The sequence below is a fragment of the Oncorhynchus mykiss genome, chromosome 9 (genome assembly GCF_057628025.1).
Source record: "Oncorhynchus mykiss isolate SJ-2025 chromosome 9, ASM5762802v1, whole genome shotgun sequence".
Taxonomy (NCBI): domain Eukaryota; kingdom Metazoa; phylum Chordata; class Actinopteri; order Salmoniformes; family Salmonidae; genus Oncorhynchus; species Oncorhynchus mykiss.
In genome coordinates, this window is record NC_143030.1 from 54,084,674 (window position 1) to 54,102,996 (window position 18,323).

Consider the following 18,323-nt stretch of genomic DNA (forward strand, 5'->3'; position numbering starts at 1 on the left):
ACTTGTCCATGGATCCGCCCTAGATGTCCTGCCATAGTGGAAGAGCCATTTCTCCCTGGCTAAATAAGAGCAGAAACCACAACTCGTTAATCAGAGCCACATCTGAATTAATCCAAATCAGATACATTAATTTTTCAGTGATGGAACACAACAACAACATGTCACGAACTTGCACTTAGCTTGTTTTTCTCTGTCATAATCTTACCTGTTATCTTTCATGCAGGGCTAATGGATGATTCGACTAGGCCTTTCTGAATCCTGGTTGTTACTTATCAATTGTTGTTTTTCTAGGACACAGCTTTCATGGTTGCAAATGCAGTTTGATATCAAAAGTACATACCACTACAACACTTGAATGAGCACTAGCAGCCTCACTTTGTCTTTATTCAAATCAAAATCAAATCAAATCAAATCAATATTCAATAACACCACATTCAGTGAGTTTATCTCAGCCTACTATCTCAGAGGTCTTAGCAAAGGAATGACTGGTTAAGACAACAACATAAAGGCATTAGGCATTCCCTCATCCTGTCCTGGGGTGTTTCAGATGTTCACCGTAGATGTATCCCTAGTCCTCCAGCATCATACCTGCCTTGGTCTTGACTGGATTCAGCAGGCCTATGACAGGCTTCAGATGGCCAGAGGAGAGCTCTGGAGATCCACACTTTTAAGGGATCTAGAGCCCAGTGCTGAAGTCATGGTCAGCTATGGTACAGGTTAACACACCCCAGGGCTGCCTGTGCCCCTTTGGCCTGACCCAGGCCATGGTTGAGCAAAAAGATTAAGTCCAATCTCAGATTACTTTCCAAGAGCTTGTTGATATTGAACAAAGCTCAGTATGTTTGATTGTTCTCTCTCTCTCTCTCTCTCTCTAGGACCATGCCTCAGGACTACCTGGCCTGATGACTCCTTGCTGTCCCCAGTCCACCTGGCCGTGCTGCTGCTCCAGATTCAACTGTTCTGCCTGCGGCTATGGAACCCTGACCTGTTCACCGGACGTGCTACCTTGTCCCTGACCTGCTGTTTTCAACTCTCTAGAGACAGCAGGAGCGGTAGAGATACTCTGAATGATCGGCCAACTGACATTTACTCCTGAGGTGCTGACCTGTTGCACCCTCAACATCCACTGTGATTATTATTATTTGACCCTGCTGGTCATCTATGAACATTTTAACATCTTGGCCATGTTCTATTATAATCTCCACCCAGCACAGCCAGAAGAGGACTGGCCACCCCTCATAGCCTGGTTCCTCTCTAGGTTTCTTCCTAGGTTCTGGCCTTTCTAGGGAGTTTTTCCTAGCCACCGTGCTTCTACACCTGCATTGATTGCTGTTTGGGGTTTTAGGCTGGGTTTCTGTACAACACTTTGTGACATCAGCTGATGTAAGAAGGGCTTTATAAATACATTTGATTTGATTGTTATGAATGGGGTCAAAATAACAATTCTTTCAAAGTGACCCAGAGGCTAGTTTTACATGTCCAAGTGTGAGGAAACATTCTGAATGACAGTGATTACATGGGTGGAGATAATGATGATTTTATTGTCCATTACAAAAACTTAAAATCATACAACCATCAACTTCAGCATGGTAACCAATGTTTGATTGATTTATTTATTTCACCTTTATTTAACCAGGTAGGCCAGTTGAGAACAAGTTCTCATTTACAACTGTGACCTGGCCAAGATAAAGCAAAACAGTGTGACAAAAACAACACAGAGTTACACATGGGATAAACAATCATACAGTCAATAATTCAATAGAAAAATCTGTATACAGTGTGTGCAAATGAAGTAAGGAGGTAAGGCAATAAATAGGCCAATAGTGGCGAAGTAATTACAATTTAGCAATTTACACTGGAGTGATATATGTGGAGATGAGGATGTGCCAGTAGAAATACTGGTGTGCAAAAGAGCAGAAAACAAAAACAAGTATGAGTATGAGGTAGGTAGTTGGATGGGCTATTTACAGATGGGCTATGTACAGCTGCGGCGATCTGTAAGTTGCTCTGACAGCTGACGCTTAAAGTTAGTGAAGGAGATAAAAGTCTCCAACTTCAGCGATTTTTGCAGAGAACTGGAAGGAAAGGCGGCCAAATGAGGTGTTGGCTTTGAGGATGACCAGTGAGATATACCTGCTGGAGCTCATTCTACGTAGGTGGGTGTTGCTATGATGACCAGTGAGCTGAGATAAGGCGGAGATTAACCTAGCAAAGACTTATAGATGACCTGGAGCCAGTGGGTTTGGTGATGAATATGCAGTGTGGACCAGCCAACGAGAGCATACAGGTCGCATTGGTGGGTAGTATATGGGGCTTTGGTGACAAAACAGATGGCATTGTGATAGACTGCATCCAATTTGCAGAGTAGAGTGTTGGAGGCTATTTTGTAAATGACATCGCCGAAGTCAAGGATTGGTAGGACAGTCAGTTTTACGAGGGTATGTTTGGCAGCATGAGTGAAGGAGGCTTTGTTGCGAAATAGGAAGCCGATTCTAGATTTAACTTTGGATTGGAGATGCTTAATGTGAGTCTGGAAGGAGAGTTTACAGTCTAGCCAGACACCTAGGTATTTATTGTTGTCCACATATTCTAAGTCAGAACCGTCCAGAGTAGTGATGCTCGTCGGGCGGGCGGGTGCGGGCAGCAATTGGTTGAAGAACATGAATCTCGTTTTACTAGCATTTAAGAGCAGTTGGAGGCCACGGAAGGAGTGTTGTATGGCGTTAAAGCTAATTTGAAGGTTTGTTAACACAGTGTCCAAAGAAGGGCCAGATGTATACAGAATGGTCTTGTCTGCGTAGAGGTGGATCAAAGAATCACCAGCAGCAAGAGCGACGTCATTGATATATACAGAGAAAAGAGTCGGCCCGATAATTGAACCCTGTGGCACCCCCACAGAGACTGCCATGAAGCGCAGCACTCTTTTTGGAAGTGTTCCATCCTGCTTATCATATTGTAGCGATCCTCGTCCCATGAGACACTTAACAATTCCCACCAAGTGAGTTATTGCTATTGGTGCGATGAATAGGGTGTTTGCCTTTCACCCCACCGACCTGGGTTCACTGCTGTGCGCTGCAATATTATCACCTCAGAGAGACATGAGATGTATTTTGCAATTAGACACTAAGAGGTTCAGTAAACCCTTCATACTGTGTTATTTATTACAGTATGAATGAAAGTAAACGGACATTCGAGTCTTACAGGTGTTAGCCCTGGAAACTATGGTGATGCCTGACTGCTTCAGTTCCGTCTGTCTGTGTATGCAGCATGGAGCTTCTGGATGTCTGGTCCTGGACTCTGCTGTTGTCCTCGCCGTTCTCTGGCCTGGCTGTTGCCTTGGCGACCATGGTGCAGGAGTACAAGCAGATTTTGGGGTGGAGTGTCTACTTGCTACAGCTGAGTATGACTTCAGCTCTGGGCTCTAATTCCCTGTGTTCAGCCCCTTAGGACTCCCCCCAAAACTCCCCTCCTCATGCATCTGGAACCTTTCACATCACAGGCCCTCAGTGCAGAGCAGTTGCCCGTCATCCTCTCTCTCTCTTTATCTACCAGGATGCGTGCTGTAGAGAAGCAGGGTTCTGGGAGGAGCCTTTCCTGTTCAATTTGATGAAAACTAAGTTCCCAAGGACAAGTTAAATGAACATCTTATGCCTTTTGTTACGTTCTGACCTTAGTTCCTTTGTTTTGTCTTTGTTTTAGTATGGTCAGGGCGTGAGTTGGGGTGGGCAGTCGGTGTTCTTTTTTCTATGATTTGGTATTTCTGTGTTTGGCCTGGTATGGTTCTCAATCAGAGGCAGGTGTCGTTCGTTATCTCTGATTGAGAATCATACTTAAGGTAGCCTTTTCCCACCTGTGATTCGTGGGTGATTATTTTCTGTTATGTGTATGTCACCTTACAGGACTGTTTCGTTTCGTTCTCCTTTGGTGTTTTGTTTAGTGTTCTCGGTTTAATAAATATATGATGAACACTTACCACGCTGCGCTTTGGTCCTCACCTCATTCCACCGACGATCGTCACAGCCTTGTGGTCAGCAAAGACATAGATCTTGTGTTCCATAACTTATTCTGATTCTCACAGATTGACTACAAAACAACTGCTACTCGTCATCCAGTACATGCAAGTATGCATGTGTAACCCTAGAAAAAGTAGTACATTTCTTACATTAAAAATTTAACCAAATCCAATCAATGCACCAAACTTTTTCCAGGCCTGGAATTTAAGTATGACTTATTCTCTGCACCATCTCAGGCAGGGACTTGTATCCTTGGGGATAGTACACTATTTGTTTTCTGATGGAAATTCTGCAACCACTGCATGGTGCTCAGAAATTCTGAACAGGAAATTACTTCTCAAAGAGACATTTTGTTGCTTGTTTTTTCAATGATTATGTGGAGTGAAGAACACTTCAGAACCCCTAGAAGTATCAGCACCCTTCTCTCAGATTGGAGACATGCACCGACTGTACTCTATGATGTGTACCTCAACTGAAAATCTAAATAAAGCATTGCCAAATCAAAAGCATTAGTCGTTTTCCAGGCAAGACAAATGCAACATAAAATGACAACTGACATCTGCTGGACAACTATCATTCAAACCAAACAAAACAAGCGCTCTCCGAAGAGCAACTGATGACATTCTAGTTGGTTGCCAAATCGAATCTTGATTTGATTCATATTTACATAACCTCACTTTTTATTAGATTTGTCCTATTGACGGTAGTGTGGAACAGGCTATGAATATAGTATTGTGAAAACTAAGCAGAAAACGATGAGAGACTCAGACATGCAGTGCCACCTGCTGTTGATTACATTTACATGACATTTTAGTCAGATCCAGAGCGACTTACAGTTAGTGCATTCATCATAAGGTAGCTCGGTGAGACAACCACATATCACAGCCTTAATAAGTACATTTTTCTTCAATAAAGCAAAGTCAGTGTCAGTGAGAAGTAAAACAATTGAGAGTGCTAGTAAGAAAGGCAAGGGTGTTCTTCTTTTCTGGGAATGAATACTTGTGGGCTACAATATTACTGTTATCCGACAAAGTACAGTACGTGGATCTAATTCAATCTTTTTCATTCTACAAAATATGAATGTTTCTAAGCCTAACACGTTGTAGCTGTACCATTTCAACTATTTGCAGAGTTGTGTGTAAGAATGTTTCTAAGGTTAGAACAGCGGGTGTGCTCTTAGCGTGTGACTTACTGTAGTCATCATTGGGAAACAAAAATACAAGCAAAACATCCACATCACATTCAGAGTGTTGCTGCCTGGCCTGTGTGGGTGGAAGGTCCTGAGAGGACCCATATCCTCATCACGACTGAGAAATAATGCAATGGCCATGGACCTCCATTCAACTGTACAGAGCTAAATATTTAAGAGATAAACATGTACTTTTACACTATGGTGTTTATGTTAACGTTGATGGTATGGATGACTAATATTGTTGAGTCTGACTTAAACAGTCTGTTAAAAGCAGGAAGTGATGTATGGCCATGACAGGAAGTGGCTAGCTCAAACCCTCAGTACCGGATTCAGGCCTGTTGACCAGCCTCCCACCCACGTAGCAACCACCACAAGCCTTACACATCAGGGATCTCTGTACAGGTGATGCATAGATCTTATGTTAGAATTAAGCATTATCACAGAGCTCATTCACCCTCACTACGTTTCATGTCATTTACTGGGCACATATTTAGCTCAACTTGTACCTCCAATATGAATACCTCTAATGTGTTTCTATGACCTTTCTTTACTTTGGTTTTCTGTAAACTTACTGTTATACTCTCATTTTCCTTTATCTTGCTATGTATGACCAGCTTGTCGCTTGAAATGCCCTCAATCCACGGCGGTAAAACAACATCAACGTCACGTAATAGGAAAGTACCAAACATTTCTGATGTTTGTGTTAAATCAACATTGTTGTTATAGATCAGATCGCTATTGTAAAAGATAATGTGTTCTCAATGACTTACCTGTTTAAGTAAAGGCTAAATAAATCATTAAAATAACACTGTTATTCAATTTGTCGCCCAGCGGTTTCCATCACATCAATGCTCATTTCCACTACAGTTTCATAAACAACATCTGACAGTTCGCCCACAGTGACTGTTATTCACTTTTTCACTGTCAAGACACTGTGATGAAATTAGAAAATGCTTGTAATATGGCTCTCACATTTGACATATTATCCACTCAATGGTTGTATTGCTGTAACTGTGCATACTGGTCCATTGTTTGCATGTTGTAGCTCTAGAGAAAATAATATTCAACTTAAAATTCAGATTTGAGGTTAGTGCGCTCTCTTTCCAGGTTACACAGAAGCCGGTGGCATTGAGTCTGCAGGGGTGATACAGCCTTGAATATCTGTGTGTGTGTGCGTGCGTGCGTGCGTGCGTGCGTGTGCGGGTGTGTGCGTGCGTGTGTGTGTGAGAGTGAGTGTGTGTGAGAGTGAGTGTGTGTGTGTGAGAGTGAGTGTGTGTGTGTGTGTGAGTGAGTGTGTGTGTGTGTGTGTGTGAGAGTGAGTGTGTGTGTGTGTGAGAGTGAGTGTGTCTGTGGTGTGCCTGTGCGTGTGCGCGTGCGTGTGGAACTGAGAGTATGGGAGAGTGAGTGAGTGAGTGGGTGAGTAGAGAGGAAGCGTGGAGAGGTAGAAGAATTAAAAGAAAAAAACAGTGCTCTCATCAGCTTCCCTAAAGCCAAGGAGCCCAGTGTTAAGACTGCCTGTGTCTGTAATGTCTTATCTGGACTGAGGCCCTGGTCATCACACAGCCACATAGTACTCACGGACAGAGGAGATTCTGAGGGCCAACTTTGATTGGCAGTCCCTTGCACTGGTGAGTGACCTTCCAGGCCTTTCTCATTCAGTGCGATAGCGACAATCACAAGCCAAAGTCACAAGCCAAAGTAAAGGCCTACTGTACTTTTTTTCTACTCTACTGTACTGTATGGCTGCAGGTGGACTACAGATTGTTTTCCCCCATCATCATGTTAATGTCACCTTTTAGCCGAGAACATGGAAGACTCTGGCCAGTCTGATGCTGTATGTCAGCCCATACAGATGAACTGATGCATACTTTCAGCTCTTCCATCATTGCAGTACGGCTTACGGTTATGTTCTGAGCTTCCTTACTGTATCATTCGTTGTGCTATAAGTAATAATCATATCATTGACCACATCACCTCCTCATCATTTAGTATTCCAATGGTCACTGAAGTGGTTAGTTCCTTAAAAATGCTTTTGAGCTCAAATCAAATACAATTTTAAAGCTATTTATGTATCTGAGAATATTTCTCTGTCTATTGTTTTTTAAAAACATAATTTACGTGTCTGATACAATGCAGCTTCAAGGACTTCATCAGTAAATCCAATACACTGTGTGCACACATTTATGCAAAACAGAATGTTAGTATGATGAATAAATCATGGGCAGCTATTGACATGCACATTTGCGCCAGCCTTGAGCCTGGAGTCATTGAGGAATGACTACTGATTCACCTATTCCCAAAGCAGCTCAGCTTCACAATATTCTCTCTGCCTCTCTTTCCTCCAGGAACTTGTCAGTGATGTTTCAGCCACTCTCACGTTTAGACGTTCACCTGAAGCCAAAGAGGCTAGCCTACTAACATACCGAGGCACTGTGTCAAAAAGATTGCACGTCTGTTCTTGCTCACTCTCTATTTCTCACTGTCTCTATCTCTCTCTCCCCCTCTCTCTCTCTTTCTGTTTCTCACTGTCTCTATCTCTCTCTCCCCCTCTCTCTCTCTTTCTGTTTCTCACGGTCTCTATCTCTTTCTCCCCCTCTCTCTCTCTTTCTGTTTCTCTCTCTCACTTTCCAGTTATTACTTGTTTCTTCTTGCCCTGGTTGGTTCATGTCAACAGCAGATATTGAACTTGTCTTTGGATTATTCTGACACATCGGCAGCCCAGCATTCAGGTATGGTATAGATCAGGTATAGATCCAGTTTTGCGACAGTTTGGCAACAAGAGATGGGAAAGAAATGATGATCTGAAACAGAAATTGTTCATCAATGGTGTTTTTCTACTGAGTGTCATGTGTTGTTAATGTCATTTCTCAGTTTTAGGGGATGTGAGATATTTCATTAGCTGTTGTACTTTTGACAAGAAGAGCTGATAGGGGTACATATTTCAAATTCCATCTGAATTTAATTGCTATTGTGGTGTGTTGGTATAATAAGGAATAATGTGATAAAGCAATAAACTTATAATACAGTTGTGATAAAAATAGAATAGTTAATTACAAGATCCATGGAGATTTTGGATGCTAAAATCGTGTGTGATTTATGCCAGTTTTGAGGTCTGGGTAGACTAGTTTAACAGAGAGAAGGAAAAAAAACAATGGCTGAGTATGTTTGTCACAGAATTAGTGATGTGGGCAGTAAAGGTCAACAGGTAAATTCACTAACAGTCTTTAATACTCTCTCTCTCCCTATCCATCTCTAGTGTTGGGGAAGCTACTCTGAGAAGATAGTTTAACAAGCTACCAATTACTTCACACTGACAGAAGTTAAGCTACCCTAGAGCTACCCCTACGAAAAATATAGTTTACTTAACTAAAGTTACTGTGAAAAAGCAGTTCACTACATCCAAACTACTTTGTGAAAAATTATCATATGTAAATCTGAAATGTCATAGACCAGGGTTCCCCAACTGGCCCGCAGGCAATTTTTTGGGGCCCCCCAAGTAAAAAAAAATATATACATATATATGTGATTGTATACAAACGTAAGCAAGGTTTGAAATGTATTACGCGGAGTGGAAAAGGGGAACAAAAGAGCAGACTCAGACGAGGAGACTGGGATAAAGTAACCAAGGTATTTATTAAAACACAAGGGGGAGATGGAGTGCAGGTCAGGGGAAGCTCGGGCGGGTTGCTGGAAACTAAGCACGGAGGCTGAGGCTGGAGCGAGAGGGGTTGGGGCAGGGTAAGCAGGTCCAAAGAAGTAATAGAGTGGGGAATCCAGGAAAGAGTAGCAGGATGAGGAGACGTGGGACTGGAGACAGGGACCAGAGTCAGAGTGAGCAGAACTGTAGCGGAGAGGAAAACAGGCACAACAGGATAACTGGATCTGAATAGTAACAAATGGCGAGCAACATACACTGACTGAGCAGAGATTACGATCTGGCAGCGTGGAAGTGGCAGGGCTGAGTATTAGTAGAGGTCTTGATTATGGAACAGGTTGCAGCTGGTGGGGATCTGCTCTGACCCCAGCACACCTGTCTCCACCCACACAATCACACACACACACACACACACACAAACAAACACACACACACACACACACACACACACACACATTCACACACACACACACACACACACACAAGGAAAGAGCACTGGGGGAGACAGCAGATCAAGGCGACACAGGATGAGCAGTAGAGGGCGTTGCAGGAGAAGATGTGACAAAATTATTATGTTTTAGTCAATTATATCGGTTTGGGCTTCTTGCGGTCAATTTGCGGTCTACAAATTATTAGTAATTATGTTCCAGCCCACTCAGGCAAAAATCGGCCTGTGGCTGAATCTAGTTGATGATCCCTGTCATAGACTATAAATGGCAAGAACATTTCACTTTAGCCTATTAAACACAAAAACAATTTTTCAAGTGACCATTAGGCAGGTCTGATGCTGAAAATGATTGGCTCCTTCAGCCAAAAAAGGTAGTGTGTACTTTCAGTAGTTACTATAGCTACAACACTACATGGCAGCAAAAAAAAAGTTATACTGAAAAGACTACCTAGATTCGAATTTAGTTCAGCTACCACCAAGCTAATGCAAAATATAATTAAATTACTAGTTGAACTAGATGTAGTTCACTACTCTCTCTCTCTCTCTCAGGTCCGTTTTCACTCTATGAGCAGATGTCAGTAGAGTATGGTTGTATGGTATCCTTCTAAACCTCCCAGTCGTTCCACACACCACCATGAATGAGTCAGTAGAATCCCCATCATTATCACAACCTGTGGACCAGGAACAGTCATTCCCCTGCCCTGCTGCCACAGCTCCTCGCAAACCATTCCAGCTCCAGGAGAGGTAGAGAGACATCCATGATAATAAACAGTACTGTCATTATATTTATTGAACAGAGTTCCTGACCTTTTGTCCTCTCTGTGGTTCCATACATCCTCAGACGGGGCTCCAATGTGTCCCTGGTGCTGGACGTGAACAGTCTCAGCCTGGGTGCGGTGGAGCCCTTGTGCTCCATCTCCACCCCCAGAGAGACCCTCCTCCACCTGCTGAGGACCTCAACACGCCCTCTGACCCCCTCTCAGCTGCAGGAGGCATCTGACGAGACCAGCAGGCTGAACTCAGAGTACCAGGTTAATATCTACTGTAACTGTACGTGCAGAGATTCACTGCATGTAGGATCAGGTGGAATTTGTAGCCTTAACCTGTCCATTCTTTCCAACAGAAGATCCCTCCAAACTTTGTCAACCCTGCAGAGCTGGACATTCCAGGACACGCCTTAAAAGACAGATACAAGACCATACTGCCAAGTGAGTGCTTAAGTCATATGTGAAGAAATAGTTGATAAATGCTGAAACACGCTGGCACCCAGGCAATGTAAACACTATAATCATGTTACCCAGATCCTGAGACCCGTGTGTGTCTGAGAAACCCTGCAGCAGAGGAAGCGGGTGAAACTGAGAGATACATCAATGCAAACTACATAAAGGTTAGAATCATGCATTATTACAACCACGGTCTTTATTTATGCATTTTTGACACAACTGTGTCAAGCGAACTTAAAGTAAGAGTAATACAAAAGGTGAGGAGAAAGTCAAGAATACACACTGCACAGTGTATGTTAAAGGGGCAATCAGCAGTTGAAACTATAACAAAGTGTACTCGCCACCACTATTTCGCAGAAAACCTGTGGGATGGGACTGGAGAAATGTAACCATTCTCAAATTCATAGACAGAGCTATAGATGCAAGTACTGACCATCCATGAGATACAAAAAAATATAGTTTTAATCATGTTTTGAGTCTATACAGTGTATGTGTACATTTGTTTACAAACATGGGAGTAAAACAAGCTTATACTTTGGGAGCTATCTAGAACTTAAAAGGGTTCTTCGGCTGTCCCGATAGGAGGACACTTTGAAGAACCATTTCTGGTGTCAGGTACTGTAGAACACTTTTGGTTCCAGGTAGAACCCTTTGGGGTTCCATGCATAACCTTTTCCTCGCCAAGTTCTACATGGAACCCAAAAGGGTTCTACCTGGAACCAAAAGTGTTCTACAGTAGAACCAAAAAGGGTTATCCTATGGGGACAGCGGAAGAACCCTTTTGGATCCCTTTTTCTAAGAGTGTACTACAGTTGGACTAAGCTCATGAGGCATTTATAAGTTATATTCTTCAAAAATCAATCCTACATAACACTCATTTATCAGTCCAAAAATGGACGCAGCAACTGTCGCTTGCCCCTTTAATGATGTAAAGAGTGATACGGTTGGTTTACGTGGGTGTATCATGTCAACCAAGGAAACCCACAGGAAGTCAAAGTGGAAACGAACGACACAGCCTCAACTCTTGCTGTCTCCCACGCAGGGTTACAACGGTGCACCCAGAGCCTACATCGCCACCCAGGGCCCCATGCTCAACACTGTGCATGACTTCTGGGAGATGGTGTGGCAGGAGGGATCCACCACCATTGTCATGATCACCAAGCTAAAGGAGAAGAACGAGGTGACAGGGAAATGTCCATTTTATCCCACCTCCATAGCTTTCATCAATGGTTTCCGTTGACAGACATATTGATGTTTACGTCTACAGTCTACAAAAATTGTGTCCTGTTTTTCAGAAGTGCGAGCTTTACTGGCCAGAGAAGGACGGCAGCTATGGCAGATTTGAGGTCAGAGTGTCCATTGTGAAAGAATGTGATGGCTACACCATTCGAGATATGATTATACAGGTGAGATAGTAGGTTATTATCATCTGTAAAGTGTGAAGTAATGCCAGTCAAAGTGCTGGGTTACACCAGTTTTAAAATTCCGAACTTCTGAATGAATGATTGAATGAAAGAATGAACCAAATAATTCACTAACAACAATGTGTCTGACAGGTGGGCTCAGAGAACAGGCAGGTAAGACACTACTGGTACTCCACATGGCCAGACCACCAGACCCCAGACTGCACTGGGCCCCTGCTCAGACTGGTGGTGGATGTGGATGAACACAGGCAGTCCATACCCAGCCCAGGACCCACAATCGTCCACTGCAGGTCCCACTGGCACACCCCTTAACACGGGTTCTCATTAGCTATCAATATAATAAATGTGAAAGATCAAACAATGACGTATGATAGAATGTCCTTGAAAAGAAAATAGCCCTGGGCTACTTGAACGGATCTCACTTCCAGAGGATTTATACGTTGCGACACCTTAGGGAGGCTCCTTTCACATACCATGTCAGTCAGAATTAGGCTCCGAAATGATTCATGGTGAATGGCTTGAATTCACTTACTGACGGCAAAGGTGAATGCTATGGAATTCCGTTTGTGTTGTGATATACAGTATAATGTACAAGTGGGCTGTGTATTTCTGGTAGATACTGTATCAGAAAGATTGAAGTATAAATACATTGTATGACAGACGTTTGAATGTTACAGCTCTATTTGACATGATCTCATGTTCTCTGTCTTGCAGTGCAGGGATTGGCAGAACAGGTTGTTTCATCGCCAGCAGCATTGGATGCCTACAGCTGCAACACACTAGTAAGGCTGATGTGCTTCAGATCGTCTGTAAGCTACGCCTCGACAGGTACTAGCCACTACACACTTTGGCCATCCGCCCTACTTCTGGTAGTAACCTGTTGCCTAGTCACCTTACCCCTATACATGTCTACCTCCATCACTCCACTATCCCTGCACATGTAAATATGCTATTGAAACTAATTTTTTAAATATTTCCTGTATATAGTATGCTTACTAACTTAATTGCGTATTTCATATTTATTATTCTTATTTCTCGTGTTTTTTCTTTATTTCTAGTAATACACTGTTATTGACTATTGCATTGTTGGGCTTTGAGTTCGCAAGAAAGGCATTTCACTGTACTCGTGCACGTGACATTAAAACTTGAAACTAAAGTGACAAGCAAATTTAAACCAAACTCTGTTACTTATCACATAAACTATCAAGTGAGCACTTTGGTTCAAACACAGCATTTGATATTTATCTTGAGTTATGAAAAAAATGGTGTAGTTTGGGGATGCTGCCCTAATCGATGCTGCTCCCTCACTCTCTCTGCCTCTGTGTTTTTAGGGGTGGTATGATCCAGACCAGTGAGCAGTACCAGTTCCTGTACCTCACCCTGGCTCAGTACAGTAGGCAGCTGAGGAACACAGACAGTGGCTCAGAGAGCCCTGTCCCTATCCAGACCATTAAAACCACGGGGACATGCGGTGACAGAGAAAACCCAGCTAAAACTTGATATTTCCGCATGGGGGAATAAGCTCCTGGAAATCTGCTCACACACTGTGGCCATCTCATCCTCTTGACCGTGATATTGATTGTGGCATTTTTATGGGCATGTGATGTGGTACTCACCACACCATGCAGTTAGAATTTTATTGAACGTCATTATTATTAATATTGTCCATATTTGCTACCATGATAATAAAAACAAGTATTATGCATAATGTCCTTGGCTCTAATTAGACCTTAATTGCAGTTCACTAGACATGCTGAAGTAGATAAATACATGTATTATTATTTGATGCTTTTCCAGGTTCCAGGTTTATTTCATCATTGATCATTCATTCATTACATGTGGTGATATGTAGAACAGAAAATAAATACACAAAAGCTACGGTAATGTTCCTTCTCTCCAGCAGAGGGCAAGTCTCGGGAAAGCAGAGCCTCATTTGCGCTGAGTACCCTCTTTATCGAGAACTCCTCTCACTACGTGATTCTGAAACCCCACTCAATGAGGAAGAACAACCCTTATTGGAAAATACAGACAGGGAGGAAAGAGGCATAGTAAACAAGGCAGATAACTGAAAAAAACCCATCAAATAATATAGCCAACACGTGCGCGCAAAACAGATTATTTAGCGAGTATTCATTATAGGCACGCTATTCGTTCTGTATGTAACGTTACTGTGTTGCCACTGCACGCTAGATAGCGCTAGCTAGGGAACTTGTAACTCACGTTAGCTAGCTGGCTAGCAAGCTCCCTTTCCCAGTAGTAGCAGTGCCATCACAACGCTCCCAGAATGATCGCTTTGATCAACAAGCTCCTTGACTGGTTTAAAGCACTATTTTGGAAGGAGGAGATGGAGTTGACTTTGGTGGGGCTACAGTATTCGGGAAAGACAACCTTCGTGAACGTGATTGCGGTACGGTCAATCATTTATTACTGTCCTCTGATCTGCTGATGTGTCCTTGTTGAACAGATCGAGATGTCCGCTCGTGTGCTCCACCAACGCAAGCGCTTGCTAGCTCAGCAGTTAGATAGCGTTAGCTAGCTTCTGTTGTTATATCCATTTTGTATCACGTTAGCTAGCTACGTCTCGATGACATAATTTAAATATCGGCTTTAGCGAGGAAGCTAACGTGTGTCGTTGCTGACATGTACGGGCGCTGATGATGACCCTAGCTCTGTTCGCTTAACGACAGCATGCACATGAGGCATGCAGTAGTGTCACCACACCGTGACCTGTGGAAACGGACAATACTCGCCTATTATCATCCCCCCATCACACACGTGTATGTCCTGACAGTTCACTTGTGCACAGTGCATTCAATCGTATTTCTTAAGTCCCTTTCATGAAATTACTAGGGTCAGTTTTATGAGCGACAGGATCATATTTTACAATTTAAGTCCTAGCAATATTACAAACAGTATTTGCCAGGTGATTTCATTTAACTTAATCTGTAACCCACCTCTATTCTTAACCCCTTGCAGTCAGGCCAGTTCAGTGAAGACATGATTCCCACAGTGGGCTTCAACATGAGGAAAATCACCAAGGGAAACGTCACCATTAAGGTCAGTACACTGCCAGGTCAACGGACAGGGGTCAGGCCACTTAATAGTCATACTTGATTCATCACTTGGTTACTCCAGCGAGAGCGAGTTAAGTATTTAGGGGGATCTTGGATGGGCTCTCGGATTGACTGTGACTTACTGAAGCTATTTTATTAATTGTGAAAGGTGTAAAACGGATTAGCTTCACAGTATCAAGGCTGTATTGATGTTTTGATCCCTTGCTTTTCTAGCTGTGGGATATCGGTGGTCAGCCTCGATTCAGGAGTATGTGGGAGCGATACTGTCGAGGAGTCAGTGCCATCGTGTGAGTAACAGTATTGACTCAGTCATGCCTCCTACCCCTTGTGGTGGGGGTGGTCAATTATATTGGTTGCCCATTTCAAATAAGGATATTTATTCAACCTTTTGAAACCACATCATTTTAAAGGTACATGGTTGATGCAGCTGACCCAGAGAAAATCGAGGCCTCTAAGAATGAACTACACAACTTGTTGGACAAGCCCCAGCTCCAGGGTATTCCTGTGAGTACCTCATACAGAACTGGCTGATCTAATAGCTACAGTAGTAGGCCTGTTGGTAGAGCATGGTTGCTTGCAATGCAGGATAGTGGGTTGGATTCCTGGGACCACCCATACGTAACATGTATGCACTCATGACTAAGTAGCTTTGGATAAAAGCGTCTGCTCAATGGCCTATATTCATAATACTTTGACTTTGTCCAACTCTCCATATTGTTTCCCCCTCACAGGTCCTTGTCTTGGGGAACAAGAGAGATCTTCCTGGGTCGCTTGATGAGAAAGAGCTGATTGAGAGGATGTAAGCACCAGCTGTGTGTGTGTGTGTGTGTGTGTGTGTGTGTGTGTGTGTGTGTGTGTGTGAGAGAGAATGAGTGATACTCATGGCTGTTCTGTGATCCACAGGAACCTCTCAGCCATCCAGGACAGAGAAATATGCTGTTACTCTATCTCTTGCAAGGAAAAGGACAACATTGGTCAGTATCTGACGACTTCATGACTTGTTATCTCCAGTTTTCTTATTTATTTCATTGCATTTTAAACTTCTGTTATTTTACCCCCAGATATAACACTACAGTGGCTGATCCAGCACTCCAGAACCAAGCGGAGCACTTCATGAGAACCTCATCTCACGGTCACAGCCCTGAGACCGCCCCACAGACCTGCACAGGTCCCTTACACCCTGTCCTCTATCCTCCCAAGCTTGTCCATTCTCCCCCTATTTTCTTTGGATGGCCCTCTCTTGCCAAGACTCCTTGCCTGATTCCACTCTCCTGAAGAGAGCCTGGAAACGTTTTACTTGCACTGTTCATTTTCTTTTTTGTAATATAATAATTATTGTAGTGACATATGACCTCTGATGGATAAAGTGGTACTTAGCTGCCCTGAAAAATGAAAAAAATGATAATTGTGTTCATATTTCATACTTCATCATCTCTGTTGATGTTGAGGTTCATATTCAACTGATCCGGAGACAGGGCGGAGTACTGTACGTAACCTCTGATCCCAATAGGTAGAAAAGACTATGGACTCTGAACCCTGCATCAATTAACAGCCCCAAGTCAAGTTTAGAATGCTGATATCAAATCTCAAACAATATAAGACTCAGGCCATAGTCTTATCACTTCCCAATGTCGGTGCTCAACTGAAATGGTACTGTACATGTATGTACCTTTTTTGAAGGGGGAGCATTGCGCCATTTGATTTAAATACTTGGAGTGTGTACAAGTATCTCCGCCTCTCATTTTTTAAAGGCTAATGGTAGGTGTTGTTAAAGAGTACCCTTGACGTAATCTCTATTGTCAATATATATCTATATATACATTTGCCTGATATGTCGTCATCTCTGTCTGTCGCCCTGACACCCTTCTGTTACTTTAGAAACAGCAGACAGGGTTTCTTTAAACTAAGCAACCTGGCCTTTTTAAATGTTCATAGGCCATGTCTATGGTCAAGCATTATCTGCAACACATGGTTTATAAACAAAATATATATTTATCGATTTTTGCATATTCTTTCCCCTTTCTTACCATTAATTTATGTAATAGCTCATTTCCAACCAGTAATGTACAGATACTACTTGGCCAGTTTTTGTCTCATCACGAGTCATGAATAACCCCATTATAAAATGTAAAATCTGTTATTCAGTGACTGTTGATAAAGAAGTCCTCTCGATACATTGTGATTGTACAGGTGCCAGCCATATGAACTAACGGTGAAGGCTTCTATCTAATTTTGTATAAACTAAACTTACATGTCTATGAATTATTCTGCTTCCTACATTGCCAAAATTACCTAAGTCATTTTTGATTATTGACAACCCGCAGCAAAATATCTTTACTTACTTATTTGTTTGCATGCTTGGGCATAAGTATTTGTGGGACCTTTGAGAATGAACTAAAAATTGTTATTTTTTATGGCAAATAATAGTAAATACTGTATCTGGTTTAACCTGTTTGTACATTGTTTCAATTAAATTGATGATTGTGTATAATACTAACTAAAAACAATGGTGAAAACAACTTCATACATGGTCTGCAGAATTCATATGGTTATTGTTGCCAAACAATATAGAATCTCACTGTAGCTTTGGGTTGTTGGGATGATGGTTGGTGCTTTCCATGTGATGTTGTCTGTCTGTTTCGTGTGTATGAAGGAGTCAATGTGGGAGAAACCTGAGGGAAAGGTTGTGACGAGGTTGTAATCACTTCAGTCAATGAGGAAAAATAGCAGTGACACCGCCAACTTTTACCTCTTACCATATATAAACTCAGCAAAAAAAAGAAACATCCCCTTTTCAGGACCCTGTCTTTCAAAGATAATTTGTAAAAATCCAAATAACTTCACAGATCTTCATTGTAAAGGGTTTAAACACCGTTTCCCATGCTTTTTCAATGAACCGTAAACAATTCATTAACATGCACCTGTGGAATGGTCGTTAAGACACTAACAGGCAATTAAGGTCCGTTGTGAAAACTTAGGACACTAAAGAGGCCTTTCTACTGACTCTGAAAAACACCAAAAGAAAGATTCCCAGGGTCCCTGCTCATCTGCGTGAACGTGCCTTAGGCATGCTGCAAGGAGGCATGAGGACTGCAGATGTGGCCAGGGCAATAAATTGCGATGTCCGTACTCTGAGACGCCTAAGACAGTGCTCTTCACTGACGAGTCGCAGCTTTGTCTCACCAGGGGTGATGGTCGGATTCGCGTTTATCGTCGAAGGAATGGGTGTTACACCGAGGCCTGTACTCTGGAGCGGGATCGAGGTGGAGGGTCCGTCGTGATTTGGGGCGGTAT

The 18,323-nt window shown here is 42.7% G+C and overlaps 2 protein-coding genes across 2 annotated transcripts; both read left to right on the forward strand.

Moving 5' to 3' along the window:
• The first annotated feature begins 7,621 nt into the window (after positions 1–7,621).
• Positions 7,622–13,832, forward strand: LOC110532277 (tyrosine-protein phosphatase non-receptor type 7-like). The gene is made up of 10 exons (XM_021616024.3): positions 7,622–7,934; positions 9,858–10,052; positions 10,150–10,339; positions 10,432–10,516; positions 10,610–10,695; positions 11,574–11,711; positions 11,827–11,937; positions 12,088–12,245; positions 12,670–12,783; positions 13,287–13,832. The coding sequence occupies exons 2-10, from the start codon at positions 9,943–9,945 to the stop codon at positions 13,453–13,455; spliced, it is 1,161 nt and encodes a 386-aa protein (XP_021471699.2). The 5' UTR covers positions 7,622–7,934; positions 9,858–9,942; the 3' UTR covers positions 13,456–13,832.
• Positions 13,833–13,870: 38 nt separating this feature from the next.
• Positions 13,871–17,548, forward strand: LOC110532278 (ADP-ribosylation factor-like protein 8A). The gene is made up of 7 exons (XM_021616025.3): positions 13,871–14,362; positions 14,932–15,012; positions 15,243–15,316; positions 15,440–15,533; positions 15,761–15,828; positions 15,933–16,003; positions 16,091–17,548. Exons 1-7 carry the CDS (start codon positions 14,240–14,242, stop codon positions 16,144–16,146), a joined length of 567 nt encoding a protein of 188 aa, XP_021471700.1. The 5' UTR covers positions 13,871–14,239; the 3' UTR covers positions 16,147–17,548.
• Positions 17,549–18,323: the final 775 nt, after the last annotated feature.

Coding starts and splice junctions, on each gene's coding strand:
- LOC110532277 (XM_021616024.3), top strand. CDS start 9,943: ATGAATGAGTCAGTAGAATCCCCATCATTATCACAACCTGTGGACCAG. Junction 10,340..10,431: donor GGCTGAACTCAGAGTACCAG/GTTAATATCTAC, acceptor TCTTTCCAACAG/AAGATCCCTCCAAACTTTGT. Junction 11,712..11,826: donor AGCTAAAGGAGAAGAACGAG/GTGACAGGGAAA, acceptor CCTGTTTTTCAG/AAGTGCGAGCTTTACTGGCC.
- LOC110532278 (XM_021616025.3), top strand. CDS start 14,240: ATGATCGCTTTGATCAACAAGCTCCTTGACTGGTTTAAAGCACTATTT. Junction 15,534..15,760: donor CCCAGCTCCAGGGTATTCCT/GTGAGTACCTCA, acceptor TCCCCCTCACAG/GTCCTTGTCTTGGGGAACAA. Junction 15,829..15,932: donor AAAGAGCTGATTGAGAGGAT/GTAAGCACCAGC, acceptor TGTGATCCACAG/GAACCTCTCAGCCATCCAGG.